General features: G+C 41.6%; 1 protein-coding gene across 10 annotated transcripts in view; it reads left to right on the forward strand.

Moving 5' to 3' along the window:
- Cfap20dc (CFAP20 domain containing) overlaps positions 1 to 16,876 on the forward strand; it is a 236,499-nt gene that overhangs the window by 148,122 nt on the left and 71,501 nt on the right. For 5 of the 10 annotated variants that reach the window (NM_001431636.1, NM_001431639.1, XM_087586014.1 and 2 more), the window contains 2 exon segments: positions 951 to 1,073; positions 4,995 to 5,326. In NM_001431636.1, coding sequence (NP_001418565.1) covers positions 951 to 1,073; positions 4,995 to 5,326 — 455 coding nt within the window. 10 annotated transcript variants of the gene reach the window in all.

Consider the following 16,876-nt stretch of genomic DNA (forward strand, 5'->3'; position numbering starts at 1 on the left):
TCTGCAGGGATTATGGAAATGAAATGTTCTGCAGAATTATTGCTCCAGAGTCTATAGACAGCCACACAGAAATGCCAGCCCCTCCCTCCCTTCATTCTCAGGCTGAAGGCAGCTTAGACTGCTGCTGCTGTTTTTCTTAGAAAGGACCCAGTGTGAACCAGGAAATTCCTGCCTCAAGTCCTTCCCTAAAGCCGGCTTTATTATCACCTTTCAGATTTAATGTATATCCTTTCTTTTAAAGCAGGCCCTTTCAGAACTCTTGTTACACTGCTGTGTCTCCCTTTGGATTCTTTGCACACGATGTGATACAGTTTAAAGCATAAACATTTCCACACTTAAGCATTAGATAAATGTAAGAAAGTTATCCCTTTAAAGATGGGATCGGAGGCATGTTTATGTAGATTTATAGACATATATATTACGAGTCTATCTTGAATACAGCCCAGGGATGTCATGAATAAATCTGTTAGCACTATTTCCCCAATTTTTAAGATTAAATCTGCCAGGTTTTATGTAATTTTTATTAAGGGCAGGGAGAAGAACTAATTCTGTGATAATGTTCATATCTATCTTCTCAGAGTGATAAAGGAAAGAGCTTGTTTGAAAAGAATTATAGTGCAGTTCTTCTATGAAATCCAAGAAAAATATAAGATCCCTTTAAAATTATATGAGTTTTGGAATTCTTTTTATTATATAACTATAAAAGTTAAATCTAAAATGTCCCCGTGCAAATATTATAGTACTTTAAGGTAAAGCTCTACTACAAAAATACAACAGAGTTTCTCATAAAACATTCAACTATTTTTAAAAAAATGGCCGTGAACTATAATGCTTCTCATTTGCTTTTAAACAACTGAATGAAAAATATACACAATTAATACCACCACCCAAAAACAACTTTGTGTAAATATCAGTAAAATAATAGAGTGGAAATATCTCTTTCAATAAAGGGAGTTCCTCAGGAAATAGCAGGAGTGAAGAAGACGTAGCCATGGCCGCCAACAATCTCACACAGCTGACGACAGAGCCAGTGAGAGCCAGCACTCCAGAACCCCCGGCTGCTGAACCACCAGGTTGGCATCCTTAGCATTCACAAAACATAATTATGCCAAATATTACTTACTGGAAACGTTGGGGAGTTCCACGCCGTTGTCACCTGTTACCCAGGAAATTAGAGTTCCTCTTGAGGTTCACCATTTCGTTAATGAAAGGATTTAAGAAATGCTCAATCGGGAACTTAGAAACAGTTTTATTAGAGTTTGGAAGAAAAGCTGCAAGACATACAAGCTGTAAATCTCAGCAGCTTTGTGAAAGAGAATTTAAAAAAGAAGGGAAAAAAAGCTGTTATGTTTGAGTTAAGCCACCACTAAGGTCACCCAAGGGGGACACGGGCAGTCTCAGGGTATTCAGGAGTGGGCATTCTTGGAAGGAAAGGTACATTATCCCATTAAATGGTTAATTATTCCACCTCTGTCTTTATCATCCTTTAAAGAGGGCTTATCTCCTGAAGGGTGGGTGATCCTGCCTTCCTGAGCGTTGATCCCTTAGCCAGACAAGCGACCCGCCCATGTGGCTTAGCTCTTCTGTATTATGGGTAGCTTGGAATATGTCCCTAATATGTCTCCACAGAGCCCTCGGTTTAGACTACTGTAGCCCAAATATTTCAAACTCAGTCATTTCCAAAAGTGACGATACAATTATTTGCTAAAACTTATCCTATTTTGTAAGTCTCCCTTTCACTCGCAATTTTATGTCCAACTTGAAGGGATGAAAGAGTATTCATATACCCTAGTTGTCCCATTCAGAAGTGAAACTTGAACACATTAAGCCTTGCCTTTACACCACCTCCCTAAAGTCCACCCTCTAGTGTCCTCTTCCCTATGCTCAGTGTAAATGGAGAGCGCCGAGCCATCAGCCTATCTTGCCTAGCAGGTGTTTGCTACTTTTACAAAGGCAAATTGTTTTTGAGCAAGGGAAAAGGGAAAATAAATGGAAATTGTTTGTAGTTTGTCAGTCTTATTTATGCAGTGTTGAAACCTTCATTAAAATGTTAGGCGCAATTAGTGTCTCTAGCATAAATCTGACTGTGTAGAAAAACTAATTAGATGTTTAGGTGATCATTCTTGCATTTATCTTGTTTGCTGCAATATTGTGATTACACGGTAATTTACATATTTCTCTAAGAAAACACACCAAATTATTCATTACAATTGATATGGAAATACTTGAGGTAAAAAAATACAGATTCCAGAAAGGCTTGTGGTAGTAAGGTATTTAGTATTGTGTTGGTCCTCTTACTCCGACTTTTTGACAGTTAATAATGTTTGGCAAGTAGGTCGTGAAAAGTTGTCTAATCGAACAGTGAAGATTCCCAGAATCCTTTCTGTTCCTTTGTTTTCACACGTCCATCTACAGAATGTAGCACATTGGCTTTTATGACCACTTTCAGCCTTAGGCTCTGCCCATGAAATTTTTGTAAAACAACAGCTGTATATGTATATAAACCAGGCATGCAAATCAAATATCTGTGATAACTTCAGAAGAAATTAATTTCAAATAATTACTTGAGTGTGTGCGTGTGTGTGTGTGTGTGTGTGTGTGTGTGTGTGTGTGTGTGTGATTTTACCATTTGTTAAAGTGGAGAGCAAATTCAAATACTAATGAGATGGACACTGACCAGACATATATTTAAGACAGATTTTCAGGGCTGATTGATATTTTTTATATTTATAATTGTGGATGCCACATATGGTGCTTCACACAGATACATGATATTTATTAGCAAAGCAGACTAAGAGCTGAGCAAACTGAGGACCACACAGGCCAGGCCGTATTTCCAGGGGAACCTGCAGAAGGGCCCTAGTGTAAGACTCAGATCCTGCTATGGACCAGGTGCTTACAGGACAGAACAAGGAGAGGGGAAGGAGAGCCACTGCCACAGGGAGCCAGGGAGGTAGAGTATCTGCTGGGATGCAGCGTGCCAGGTCGCTAGCAGACCTCCCTAATGGTCAGTTGTTTGGGGGATCAATAGGTCAGGCAAATAAGAATCATAGTCAAAACCAAAATGGCCTGGTCACGGCGAACAGCATGAAAGGGCTGTTCTCTCAATTACTGGAAACTCTGTCCGATCCTCAGCCACATTTCACTCAGGGATTCCATTGTTCTTATTGTCGAACCCAACCAACGACTAAAACAGTAATTTTTTTAAATTATACATTCTGAGGCAGACATGGTGGCACACATCTCTAACTCTAGTCCTCCAGAGACGGGGTGGACCTGTGAGTTGTATCTCAGACTGGTATACGCAGTGAGTTTCAGGACAGCCAGGTCTACATGGAGAAATGCTGTCCCAAAAACAAAATCAAAGAAGGAAAGAGAACAGAAAACTCAATGTACCCATCCAATGAAAAGCCCCCAGCGTTTCAGACAGTGTTTGTGGTGCGATGGTGTGCAGTGAAGTAGCCCCATGCACCCCAGGGACCACCGTCAAGAACCCCTGCGAGTCGCTGTGCATGGTATTTTGAACTAGTTGGTGACTGTTGCAAATTCAGAATCTTTTTACTGTTAGCAAAATCTTTGCAACCTCAAAGCTAATTTATCCAATCAAGGGTTGAAGACACTGTTTCAGAGCACTCCGTGAGGTTACAAAGCCCCACTCTGTGCCTAGCCTCATGCAGAAGGGTTTCCAGTCCCAAATAGTCAACTTGCCCATTTCACCTGCTCACACTGACTCAGACCACTGTACCACTGGGCAGGCGGTGAGATAATGCAGATCCAGCCTGCTCTGGCCATGGTCCTGAAAAGTCTTTCTCTAGCACATTTTATCAACCCCTTTAGCACCCAGTCACTTTGTATACAGTGCACCCGATGTGTGCAGTTTCGAACTGTCCTCCATTTGTGCCACAAATGCTGTTTTTATACGAGGTTTCTGGGCCTTGCTTTTAGGGTGTAGGCTTTGTAGTTGGCAAATCTTAACCACTGAGCCATCTCTCAGTCCCAGTAGTTGGCAAATCTTACATATCCCACAGTTACTTTCATTGCAGCCATAGCTAATAGCTTGAAGGGTCAGGCATAAATCACTCCACCCACTACATGGCCATGCAGAACAGGCGAAAGCCCACCACTGAAACAATGCAGGGAGAAAAAGTGCATTCAAGGAAAAGGGCTAAGTTGGGCAAACACTCAGTTCTCTCCTGTCATCCTTCTAAAGGAAGGAAGCAAGCGTTGCCTCTAATGGCTTTCTCATAAACACTGTCCTCTCGTATCGCCTAGACATAGTTATAAACCTGATTCAGAGCGATAGCCAAGATAAACGGTTTTAAACAGCGGACACGGTTTTCTCACCAGTCATATACAGAATTTTAAGGAAAACGAGCAAAAAATGACATCAGAGTACCTTCTAAAATTAAATATAGAGTTGTATTTCAAATAACAGTATTTCTGTGGACCTGGAGTTGTTTGCGGTATCTGCTCAGTTGAGTCTGAATCACTTCAATCAACAAGAGGCAGAGAAACAGACCGTCAGTCATCCTTCCGTATTCTCCTGGATGCATCGCTCGCACAATGGCCAGATGGTCTGTTTTCAAAAGCTTGCTGTGTACTGTACTCTGTCTTCCTGTGGTAAAAAGGGAGGTATTAGTAACTCGAATCCCTTTAAATTTGGACAACTTCCCTCACCCGATGTCAAATTAATGAGGCTGTGCTATAAAGAACTTGCCGAGAGACAGGTGATAATTATTTCAGACTTACAAATTTCCTGGCCAGGGTTTCGACTCAAATGGAGAGGAAGTGTAAATGAGTTGCCTGTGGCTGTGGGCACTGTTCTGTGAGTAGCTGTTTAGCGAGACACAAGATGGTGGAGGAAATTGCCTTCCCTGGCTTCTGCCTTATTTGGTAAACCTCTGTCTCAACGAGAAACGAGAGACGTTACCTAACCACCGGCTAACAGAACACTTAATGGACACCTCTATTGTTATCATCTCTCCCAATGCCAGATGAGTGGATATTCCCTGAAAGCGGTGGCCCACCCTCCGGCGCAGCAGGTAGCAGCTCATCTTTGCTCCTAGATGGGGACTCCCGTACCGCATCACACCTGTGGCTCGAAACCAGCAAGGACAGTGACCCTGACCAGGCAGAGGGAACCCAGATGGCTCCCAAGGACATTTTCACCTTTTCGTCCAGACCAAGATCAGCGCCTCATGGGAAGAGTCACGATCTGTCCCCCACGGGGTGCCCATGTATTCTGGACCCAAAAGAGGACAGCCGAGTGACCAAGGGAGACACCGAGTTGGAAGACGATTTTTATGGCAGTGACAGCAGCGAAGAGGTACACAACTTGTGAATAAAATAGGTCTGAAGCACGGTGCCAATAAGCATTAAAACGCGTTGGGATGAAAGAGGGGAATCAGCTGCTATTTATAAAAAAGCAGCAGATTGCTATGTCAGTCAACAGTTCCACACGGTCGTTATGGTAACACAAAATTTGTGGATTTTTTTTATTAATATTAACAGCCAATTTCATGTTTAATTATGGAATCCAGTTTTTCAGTTGTTTATATTTTTTTTCTTTTTAAACTTTGCCTCACGAATCAGAAATAATTTATAGTTGAGTACATGATAGCAAGACCACTGCAAAGCTGAGAACCCCCTGCCAGGTCTGTGGGGAGGCTGTGCTGTGGTTGCTAAGCACTTGGAATTGACACTTTCCTGGCTCCTTCCTCCCTGCCATATTCTCACCTTAGACCTATTAGGACTCGTTATTTTCCATATGGTCTCAGAATTGCAAGAGTTGTGCCAATTAAAGTTTAGATAATGAATCATGAATCAGTCCTGGGACTCTCCCTGATGGAGGTGTTTGTCTGGAATTACTTAGAATATTAATATGCTGTCAGGTAGTGAACTGATACAAACTTTTCCTATAAATTTGTTGACACTTGAATTTGGCTTAGCAACACTTGTTTAAAAGCTACGTCTTCATCCCTATATGATGAAGTTAATTTGGGGAGGGGGAATTCGTTGATGCACTGCATGTGCATGTATAGTCCCCGTTTGTTCCATTCCCTTGTGTACATGCATGTGGAGGCCTTGGGTGACATTTCCACCTTCCTTTCGTCCTGAGGGACAAACTCACACTTCCGTGGAGTTAGCTGAGTAGGTTGTTGCTGGCAGGCCTGTGTGTGCCTTCCCGGGAGCCGCCTCACCCAGCTTTTTATGTGAGTTCTAGGGCACAAATTCAGGACTTTCTGCTTGTCACACAAGTACTTTACCCATCTCTCCAGCCTCATCAATATATTTATCTTCATTCTTAACGATGGTAATTTGTATGTGCTGAAGAAACATAGTTTAAAAGACCACAGCCAAGTTAAACTGCAAGAAAGGATGTGCAAATACTATGATATAGGAATAATTAGAAAACTCTTATGTGGGCTTACAAACTTTTGAACTCGCTGTAGCACGTGAGAATGCCCTGTGGATGTGCACTGTAGATGAGGTCCACACCTCCCACAGCAGAGCCAGCTGAAAATATGGGGGCATAGCTTAGAGTTCTAGCCATGATTATGGGGTTTATGAATTTTGTCAACAAAATACATGTAGGATCCTTTTTATATAGTATCCTGGGTTCTACGTGTGCTGAAGTAACATCTGATGCCAAACACGGTCCATTTTGTGCCACGATGTAAAGCATTGGTATTAGACATACCTATGTCTTTCTTCCCTGAAATCATTAAGCCGTAAAAATTAGAAAATAGACTTTTGTCTTCCACATCCAATAGGGTCTCCATCCCACATCATCATCTCTAAGGTATTACTTGGGCAAACTGGTCTTTCAATTCACAGCATTCCATTCATACAAGAGATAGGCTGTCTTTCCAAGGGGCACACAACACCATCTTTCTTACTTACGCCCAGAAGACTTACTTTAACACTGAAAATTTCCTGGCAGATGAGAAATAGCGATTCTCTGGGAAGCAATGAGTGGGTTTTCTTAGGAAGTGCCCTGGAAAGAGCTTGTCATGAGGAACTTAGCTTCTCTGTCTAAATGACACATAAGCCTCAAGCAGTCAAGTTCTTTGAGGAAGTGAAGATTTTCAGCTCTGTGCGTTTGAATTTGTTATCACCTTATTGCTATCTTTTCTATTATCTCTCCTGCTTCTGATGCCGTTCAACGTTTACTATACAGAATGTATTTATTAATAACTATGAGATGGAAGTAATTCATCATGCATTCCCCCACCCCAAGCTCTGACTACATAGCAATCTGCTCACCCTGTGCCAGGCCTGTTTGTGTGGCCAGTAGCATATGGCTTGAGTCTATGGTGGGACTGTCTCATTGCTAACACCTGCCCGCCTCACTGTGAGTCAGAGTTTCTTAAGAGTGCCATTGGGGAAGGGACAGAAGCCTTGCCATTTTATGGAGTCAGAGAGATAAACAGTATTCAAACCAAGATATTAAAATTTTAAAAAATTAAAACCTGTATTACATCTATTTACATAAGTGTAACTACAAAAGTGATTTCCTTTTTTGTTTGGTTCTTTGCTTGGAGGATGTCATATTGTCTTGCAGGATAACTTCTCCTATTTATTTATTATATAAGCCATAGGAAACTGAATTATATTTTCCAGGGTTTATTTTATATACACCTCCAAGTTTTAAGAAAGATTCCTTTAGGGGCCGGAGAGATGGCTCAGCAGTTAAGAGCTCTGATTGCTCTTCCAGAGGTCCTGAGCTCAAGTACCAGCAGCCACATGGTGGCTCACAACCATCTGTAATGAGATCCGATGCCCTCTTTTGGTGTCTGAAGACAGCGACAGCACTTGCATACATAAAACAAACAAACAAACAAGTAAATAAATCTTTTTTAAAAAAGATTACTTTAGATAACATGTTAATGTTAGTTTTGTTGTTTAAGAATATTATATCCTTAGAATAACAAAATTATAGTTAAAAACAATATTTTACTATATGACCAGGCGGTAATTATATTACATATATACTTGAATACTCAATAATTAAAATACTCTACAAAATATTTGACAAGCTAGAGATATTTAAAGATAAATTAGTTTAAATTTAGTAACATGTAAACCAGGTATTATTATAAAAGTATGCATTCTATAATAAAGACTAATTAAGGTTCCAGTGATATATTGTCTTTATCATTTAAGGTGCTGCTAGCTTAATTAATTAATTCACATCGGAGATCACACTGGGAGAGCCGCACTTAACAGTATGAGTCTTTAGAATATCCTCTCTTACTCTCTGCTTGGTGTGGGTTTTACTCCCCAGGCTGTCGTGTGTACCGATGTGCTGGTGCACAATTAATTTGAAGTTGTACATTTTATTTGAAAAGCGCATTACAGAAATATATTTCATGACGAGCTATAAAACTGAAACTACCATGTAAAATTAGGAAAGCTATTAAAACAAAGGGCTATTCGCACTGTCACAGCATCTAAAAGCCGTTTGGCGTTTCGGCATTATTCCCAGCATGGCTAGTAGATACACCTGGCTTGCAGTTTGAACTAGCTTTAAATTAATGTTTCATTCTTCCCCTAATCTAATTTTATCTAAAGCTATAGTAGTGTCACTTTCCAGTCCCCAACTATGGCTGTGGAGCACATACTGAGGTAGACGGATGGCTTCATCGCCACCTCCTCATCCTGCAATTCAGATTGCAACATTTGCCTTGGGACACAAATAAATACAGTCTGCCTCCCTATCACATTCAGATTAGGTCGAAAACCTTTGATATCTTCTCTTCACCCACTGTAAGGAAGCCTGCAAGGAACGGATGTGTAAATATCAATGTTAAACCTTTATTAGTTCTTTCCTGGTATTGGGATGTTCAAGGTTTTTTTTTTTTTTCATTCAATCATTTAGTTATTTCCCTTCATGCTGTCTCCTAATAGAATAAATTTCTCCGTTATGCTATAAGTTACGCCTGCATTCTCTCTTTGATTAGCTCCTTCACACATCTGTATACGTGTAATGGGATGAATGTTTGATCCACATGTGACATTTTATGTTTCTGTGTAGTCTTTGAAAACTTGTAAATGTCAGTATATGCTTTAGGAAAATGGACTTTTTAATATAGTGCCTCACATTTTATTCCTGTATTACAATATAATGTACTCTCCAGAATAAGCTGCCAGACAAATCTAATATTTATTCTGCGTGAATCTTCCTTTTGGCCTGCTCATATTGGCATGTCTTTATTATTACTGAGGCACTTCTGAAAAAGTCAGAGGCCTCTTCGTCCCTTCTACAGACTACGAATTGTTGTACAGGAGGTAAAGAAAGCATAAATCTGTTCTGTGCTTAAAAGCCAAAGCTCTGTTCTTTTTGGTAGGAACTATATACATCTTGCAGAACAATGTTTGGTTTTAGACAGGAATTTCTGAAGAACTCATTAAAGTGTTGTGAGTTAAAAGACTATCAAATCTACCTTGTTGGAAAATGTGCTTCGCTTTGAACAATTGCATTAACCCGGTTACTTCCCCAGTGGATATTTACTTTGACTTTCCCATCCCATATAGTCACTGCCTCCCAGCAAAATCACTGTAACTGCCCAGTGTCAGGCAGGACCACCCCGCTTTCCTCTCACTTTTGTTCACACATTGGTAAAAGGAAGTGTAAGACACTATGCCATCCACAGAGAACTATATTACTATTTTGATAGTTTCCTGGAGTAGCCAAGAGGCACTGTTTGGAAATGGTTGTTATGAAGACTTTTAAGATACATTGGAATAGCCAATCTTGTTTATCATGAGAGAAGAAATTACATTTTCATTTTTTGAGACTCTAAAGCTATAATTTGTCCAGATAACTACGATCTTTCTTCAACAACATTGGCATTGTCTGTACCATCTCAGCTGTTGGCCAGTCCTGTGTTCTAGCGGAAAGGGTTGTCAATTAGCATATTTAAAATAGTAGCCAAAGCAAAGACTCCGCTGACCAGATTGCATTTCCTTCACCATCAAAGGTGAACTTGGGGCACTGCAGATGCATTTTGGTACAGAACTGTTAAGAATGTTACAGATGTCTTTTCTTTAGATAAATATGATCATCCAGTTTTACAAAAGCTAGAATGAGTTCTGTCTTAACTCATTCAACATAAAGGTTGTGATTCAAAGAGCTGGGTCCCATCTGCTCTAAGTCAGTGGCCCTCAAGAGTCATTAAAATTATCTTTTTTTTTTCAAAATTACAGCTCAGCAAGAGCCATCCGTTCTGTGCATCCAAAAAATGATTGTCCAAATGCCCATCTGCATGGCCTTCTAAGAAATGGAGCTCAACAAAGGGAGTGCCGGCTCCTCGGGGAAATCACCCTCTTCAGCATACATATGCTGTGCTACAGTTAATCAGGCACACTCTATTGATGTCCCTGGCACTGGGGCATGGCTGAATATTTAACAAACAAATGTTTCTGTGCCTAATAGACAAACGGTTCAAGAGATTTGGACATAAATATTTAAAGATTTAGATTATTTAAATATATATTTAAATCAAAACCATTCTGTATTTGTTCTTCTGAGAAACAGATGAGCAGATGCCTGGATTGTGAAAATGGTAGACAAAAATAGTAGATGACCTCTTTGCTACCTCTGACAAAATTCTTTCAGCTGCTGTGTGGGTTTTCAATAGTTCAGTGATCAACCAAAGGGAGAATGGGGCTGTCCAGTTCATTCTTAGGAAGCTAACTTCTCATGCATGCGACAAATGCGTCAAGCTGACACAGAACTTCTCAAACAAGTTGAGCCCAGATGCATAACATATGTGAGATCATACACCTTATAAAAGAGGCGGACGCATTACGGAAGAAAAGAACAAGATGTTCTCTGTCCTCTTCTTAGAGAAGACTGTAGGACTTGTCTCTAGATGAGAAGCTGAGCCCGTATCAAATATTAATTAAACTGAGTCTCACATACCATTTTGTCCTTCTGAATCATCTTAATTCCCTTTCTGATATAAAGTACACTTAGTGGTCCCAGGGCAGCCAATGGGATTGTATCTCTGGTTCCCTGTGCAGATTCTCCAGTAACTTGTCGTCTCCCTGTGTTTAAAAGAGCCCCGAAGCATAGAAGCATGGAAATACACTCACTGGGGTGTATATCTTCCTCCTGGCTAATCTCCAAACCAGGATACAACTTAGGAAATAGTGTGAGCCGAATGCCGAGACCCACGCGCATGTGCGATTTCACGTTTGTCAACTCTGCTTATGCCAAGCAAAGAGAAAGGTGACCCTGTGGGAACTTGCGCAAGTAAGAAAGGGCTGCAGCCTGACGCGCTGTGGATGGAGAAAGACTTCTTACAGTGAACTCACCTATGCAGGGCCTTCTAAACGAAGCATCAGTGACGTAGGTTTGTGTCACTCTTCACAAGACAGCATCTGTGCCCTGGAGGGGTCTTCCTTACTGCCCCTTACTTGTGGGTAACATCGCTTTTTGCTACTGTCCTCCATTGTAGGTTTTTAATTTCATTTGTTTAACTGGTAACTGGTACAGAAGAATATAAAACCTGTATGGATTAATGGTGCGCCGTGTGATGCTTCAACACACACACACACACACATACCTTGTTCTTTAAATCAGGTTAAACATATCTTCTCCACGTTACCCATTTATGACCAAGACTGCTTAAGTCCTCATCTCTGGGTTTCTGGATTGCATAGTATATCCCTGGTACTCATAATAGCCCTGTGGTGCTGTAGCACCAGAACTGGACACTTCTGACTAATTCAGTAGCCCTGCTCTGTATGGCTTTCTTACCCATGTGCCTCCCTGTGGTGCTTAAAAGAGGCTGCACATGACACGTAGCAGAAGCCTAGTAAGTATTGAATTAATGCCGACTGATTGCAAAGGCACCTAAATCCTGCCTTTGACCTATGTACGTATATTCAATGGCTTCCATTTCAATGTGGGGGTCAAGCTCAGGGCCTGATGTACACTAGAACCACTAAGCTACCCCCCAGTCTAGTTAGTATGTGTTCTCGTGAACGCATGTCATAAATGCAGTATGCTTTGATCAAAAAAAAAAAAAAGAAAAGAAAAGAAATCCTGATGCCACATGTTCATATCAGTTAGAAGTAAATTGTTCTGCTTTGTTTTGTTTTATGTTTGGGGAAAGAGAAAACTGTATAGCGGCCAGTCCAAAATTTTAGACTGGAAGGAAGGAGGAGAGGCAGGCTGGCTATGCTGAATCCACCATGGTTCTTAGAACTAACCCAGAAGGTGCTTGCTGACTTTTCTGTCTCCCTTCCTTTATAGACAAGCCTAAACAGATCCCTTTCCTGTCTTTATAAAATGAAGTGTTAGCATTGCTCATTCACCAGAAACTGAGGAGATGGCCATTGTTCCATTGTCACTGGCACTCTTTCTAGTTTTCTGTTCTAAGACAGGTTCTTCAGCAATGTGAGCATCCTCACAGCATCCAGTGTTAGGAAAGAGAAGCATGCAGTGTCTTGTATAAGAGAGTAGTGCCCTCAGGGACTGTGGCAGGGACAGAGATCGCCACAGTGTCACCAACCTTTCTTTACTATCCGTGGGATTCTAATCAAAGTTTGTATTATGTATAAAACTGCATAAACAAAATTTAGGCCTGATAAGTACCAGCAAAAAATGTCCCTAAGAAATAGACCCTTTGTAGTTGTCACACAGATCAGCAGACTGTTCTTAGCAGAGCCTTTAAGACCAAGTTTGATGGCACTGCTGTCTGCTAATCCCAACCTTCTTCCAACCTGCCTTCTTCCCACAGGAAGAAATGGTCGTAAGGCAGCACAGGGAGTTCCTATTAGAGCTCTCCAGGGCTTTCCAGGGTGATTGAGTATGGCAGGCTCTGCTCTTAGCTCGTTCCAACACTGAAATCAGCCTGGCTTCTCCATCAATTCCTTGATATCAGTGCCTTTGCGTTTTCTACTGAACACAGCAGTCTCCTAACTGACCCCCTTCTCCACTCTACTGAACATGTTAGGATCAGAGCCTGGGCTCTGGGGACCTCAACAAGCCAGGCTTGCACACCTGTCTTCAGGAACCCAGGTAAGCCATAGTGAAAAGCAGAGAAAGGAGATTCAGTCAGTGTTGCCCACACCGGGAAGAGGCACAAACACAATGATCCAGTGACTTCCCCAAGTTCATCAGAGCCCTAATATGATGTTTAGATTGAAATAGAGGGAGAAAGGCATGCATAGCTACATAGTGAGGTGCCCACCTTCAGCATCTGAGATCTAGTCTCTAAAAGTGGTCTTACAAGCTGTCAGAATTGCCTGGAATCTCTTTCTGGGAGACAAGCAGCTAGTTTTTTCTTACTCTCAGCATGAGATCCCTGGAGAAATCTGGTTGCCTGGGGACCATTCTTTCAATAGTCTAATGCCCAAAAGGACAGTACAAATGTCTCTCCTTAGGATATTCTCTCTCCTGCCAGGACAATTACACTGTCTCAGCACTCCACAAACTGTGCTGTGCCTGCCATTCTGTGTCACTGTGATATTCTGTTTCAAATCACATCGTTCTTTGTTGCCTGCTAAATAAAATCTCCAGATGGTAGAGCCTTAGTCTACCATTATGTCCCTGCCAACCTCATTGCCTAGCACAAGACTCTACACAGGATGACAAAGGGAGGGAGTGAGGAAGACAGTAACAGCCTCCCTCTAATGAAAAGCTCTGCTAAGTCTCTCCCTATCCCGGGATCAGGTCAGAGCGCACTTCCTCACCATCACGTGTTCTTGATTATCAAGAGGAAATTTCACCTTCCCGAAGAGGTCATTCTTATTGAACACATGTGAAACTAAACATCTCCACATTAACACCAAACATTTTGTTTTAACATGCCAAACTTAGGTAATGGCTGTAAATTTGGTTCTGTATGGCTTTGTGAACAGTCGAGGCAAGGCTCGCTGTGGCAGTGTACGTTTGCTGTCAGGGCACGGATCATCAGATGCCACCTCATGCCTTTTAAATGTGCTATGATTTTTATCTGTCCCCTGATACAAGCTTATTTAACACTCTTTTGCTTACTGTATGCGAACATAAGTGAGTCAAATTAGAAAAATCAACCATAAAGTACACACAATGATATAGTTGTTTCTTTAGATATTACAATACAGCAGGACATTTTTATGGTGTAATATATAATATTGTAGAACATGGAAATAACACCGTATTGCTCCTTTCTAGTATTTATTGTCTCCATGGGCATTGATTCTATTTGTAGAATTTGTCTTCTCTCAGCCCTTTCCTATGGATAAATCATAGAACTATATATGTGAAATTCTCCTAACATTCACTCCCAGCTTTCCAAACAATTATATTGAAGAGGACATTGATCTCTGAAAAAGATAAACTTTCCATCGAACTGTCCATGTAAGAAAAACACATTTTATTTATCTACTGCTCTTAAACAATAAAACCTCCTGACAGTAGTCAAAACGCCCCGCTAAGCCCACATTTTCTTAGAATACCATTTCTTCATCTAAATAAGCTAACATTCTTAAGCTGTACGTCTCTCTCTTCCCACAGTTAGCTTTGCACGTAGACAAAGTGCGCCATTCTTGGATGCTTTAGGTAATTTGTGGATCCTGTTTTAGATGTTCTTTAAAGCAACTATGTGGATTCTTTTAAGTGTTCTCTGATGACTTACTTGGGGATAGAAAAGTATGCCTGATACACACTACTTAGCATTCAGGAAGGCATTTTAGCAAATGACGCGAGGACCTCTTTGTAATTTGTATAGCTGTTTTAGCTGCTCAAGTTTTTCTCTTCAAATTAAAGTAGAATAGATAGTGTCTTCTTTGTAGAGTATGTTAACGTTAAAAACTTATTCTTGATATCTTACTCACAAGTCTCTGCTCAAAACATTTTCAGCGTATTCCTCAACATGGGATAACCACGGTATCCAGAATTCTCCAATCCCAAGTACTGGTGCATCTGCACTAGCCCAGAACTAGCAGAACAGGCGTATGAGAGGTACCTAGAAAGGGCCCCCTGGAAGCAGGAGCTCCAGAAAGCAAGAATCCCTCAGTGAGGCAAACAGAAATAACTAAAATAACATGCTGCTCAAGGCTCTGGGGAGGGAAATATATATAATATATATATATAATTTATTAGATAGCTTACAGAATCAGAGGCTTCAAAGTCCCACCATGGCCATCTGCTGCTTGGATAGCTTGAGGAACCAGTACCTGCTCCGGAATCCGGAAGCCTCAGAGCAAGAGCCTTCTTCTCTGACTGGAGGCCCAGAACTACTGCTGCAAGTCAGCACTGAAGGCCTGGTACACCCAGGACATAGCAACAACAAAAAGTGCAAACCTTCTCCTTTGTCCTGTGTAGGACCACATGTGGCTGGGTAACATGACTCCCTTCAGCATGGCTTTCCCCCTCAGTTTCTGGCCTAAGTGTAAAGCTTTTCTGGAAACCCCTTTACAGACACACGTAGAGAGTGCCCTTTAACAATTTTCTAGGCATCTCCCAGTCCAGTTGAGTTGACAGCCAAGATTAACTTCGAAAGTGGACGTGGCATGTCTCATACCTTTCTAGCCCTAAAGGAAGGAAGGTGTTCTTAGAAAACCCCAGACCCCCTGATCAAAGGAGAGGACCGTACCATTCCATCGCACGGCAGCTCCAGCAAGCAAAACTTTCCGAAGACAAGCCAGGGCGGGGCGCTGAAATGATTCTAGAAGGGTCTGTGTGTGGCTTAGTTGTGGTTTCTGTGTGGGAGGGACTTCCTGCTAGGCTGTGCTTTGGCGCGCTCGCACCGTTAGAACCGTATGTATTCTTCACCGTTTGGGTGATCAGTGATGTATTTCCCTTCCCATCAGATGTTTGAGTTCATTGACAACAGCTGTTAAAGAGTGTGTTGCACATCCCGAGGATAATAGACTGCCTCGTGCCTTTAATGAGAAAGATAATTATGCGGTTTTCATCATAAGAGTTATTTTTATTTCCCAGTTACTTCCTATAATTTGACTGATCACTGTCTGCAAATTATAAATGAAGACCTTATTTTTTGAGCCAAAAACTTGCCAGTTAAATTGACAGATTTTCAATAACAGCCTACATTAGGAGCCATAAAAGCGTCATTACTCTCTTCATTCTCTGGTCTCTCCGTGGCAGTTTCACAAATAATAAACGATACAACCAAAGGTTAAGAGTAGAGCCGTGCCCTTGGCTAAGTCTCAGAACTGGTGGTGCAGCTGCATGCACGTCCCTCCGTGTGGCTGGCCGCATGCGCGTCCATCAGATTGACTTTTCCCTTTCTGCCTTAGGACTTCTCTTTCTCCACTTTCTCATAAACTACACTCAGAAGCCGAAAAATGAACAAGACGCTGCAGAGCAAGCCACACACGCTCTGCTTTTTCCAACGTGGACATTTTTATGTGTCACGGCCCCAAAAAACTCTCTATATTTCTTACAGCACAAAACTTTGGCTAGTTGTGCTCTGAGTATTTTGAAATAAGGAACTACCTAGCACAAGTCAGGATGCCCACCTCTTTGTCATTAGTAGAGTAGAAGTGGGCGATGTCGCTGGGCATTTCCGTAAATGCCACATCCCATCGGACTGAACTTCCATTTGGCTTTCACAAGGGCTCCACGAGACAGACTCTCACAGTGCCCACTGCTCAGATGTAAAAGGCCACACTATCCAGGGACCGCAGCTGCCACAGGGACAACTCGAGCACACATTCTCTAGGAGACTCCAGAATCACTGTCCATATGCAACGTGCCGTGGGGATAACCGTGCACCACTGCTTTCTGAGGCTGATAACCTCTCTTCAAGCCATTCTCAAGCAGAACACTGAAATCCGCCTTCATACAGAAAGAGCAAACCACTTGTTTTATGAAAAGTTAGGGTGAAAGTTGTCTATGGTTTTTTTTTCCATGTTT

This window comes from Rattus norvegicus, chromosome 15 (assembly GCF_021556685.1).
Source record: "Rattus norvegicus strain SHRSP/BbbUtx chromosome 15, alternate assembly SHRSP_T2T, whole genome shotgun sequence".
NCBI classification, from domain to species: domain Eukaryota; kingdom Metazoa; phylum Chordata; class Mammalia; order Rodentia; family Muridae; genus Rattus; species Rattus norvegicus.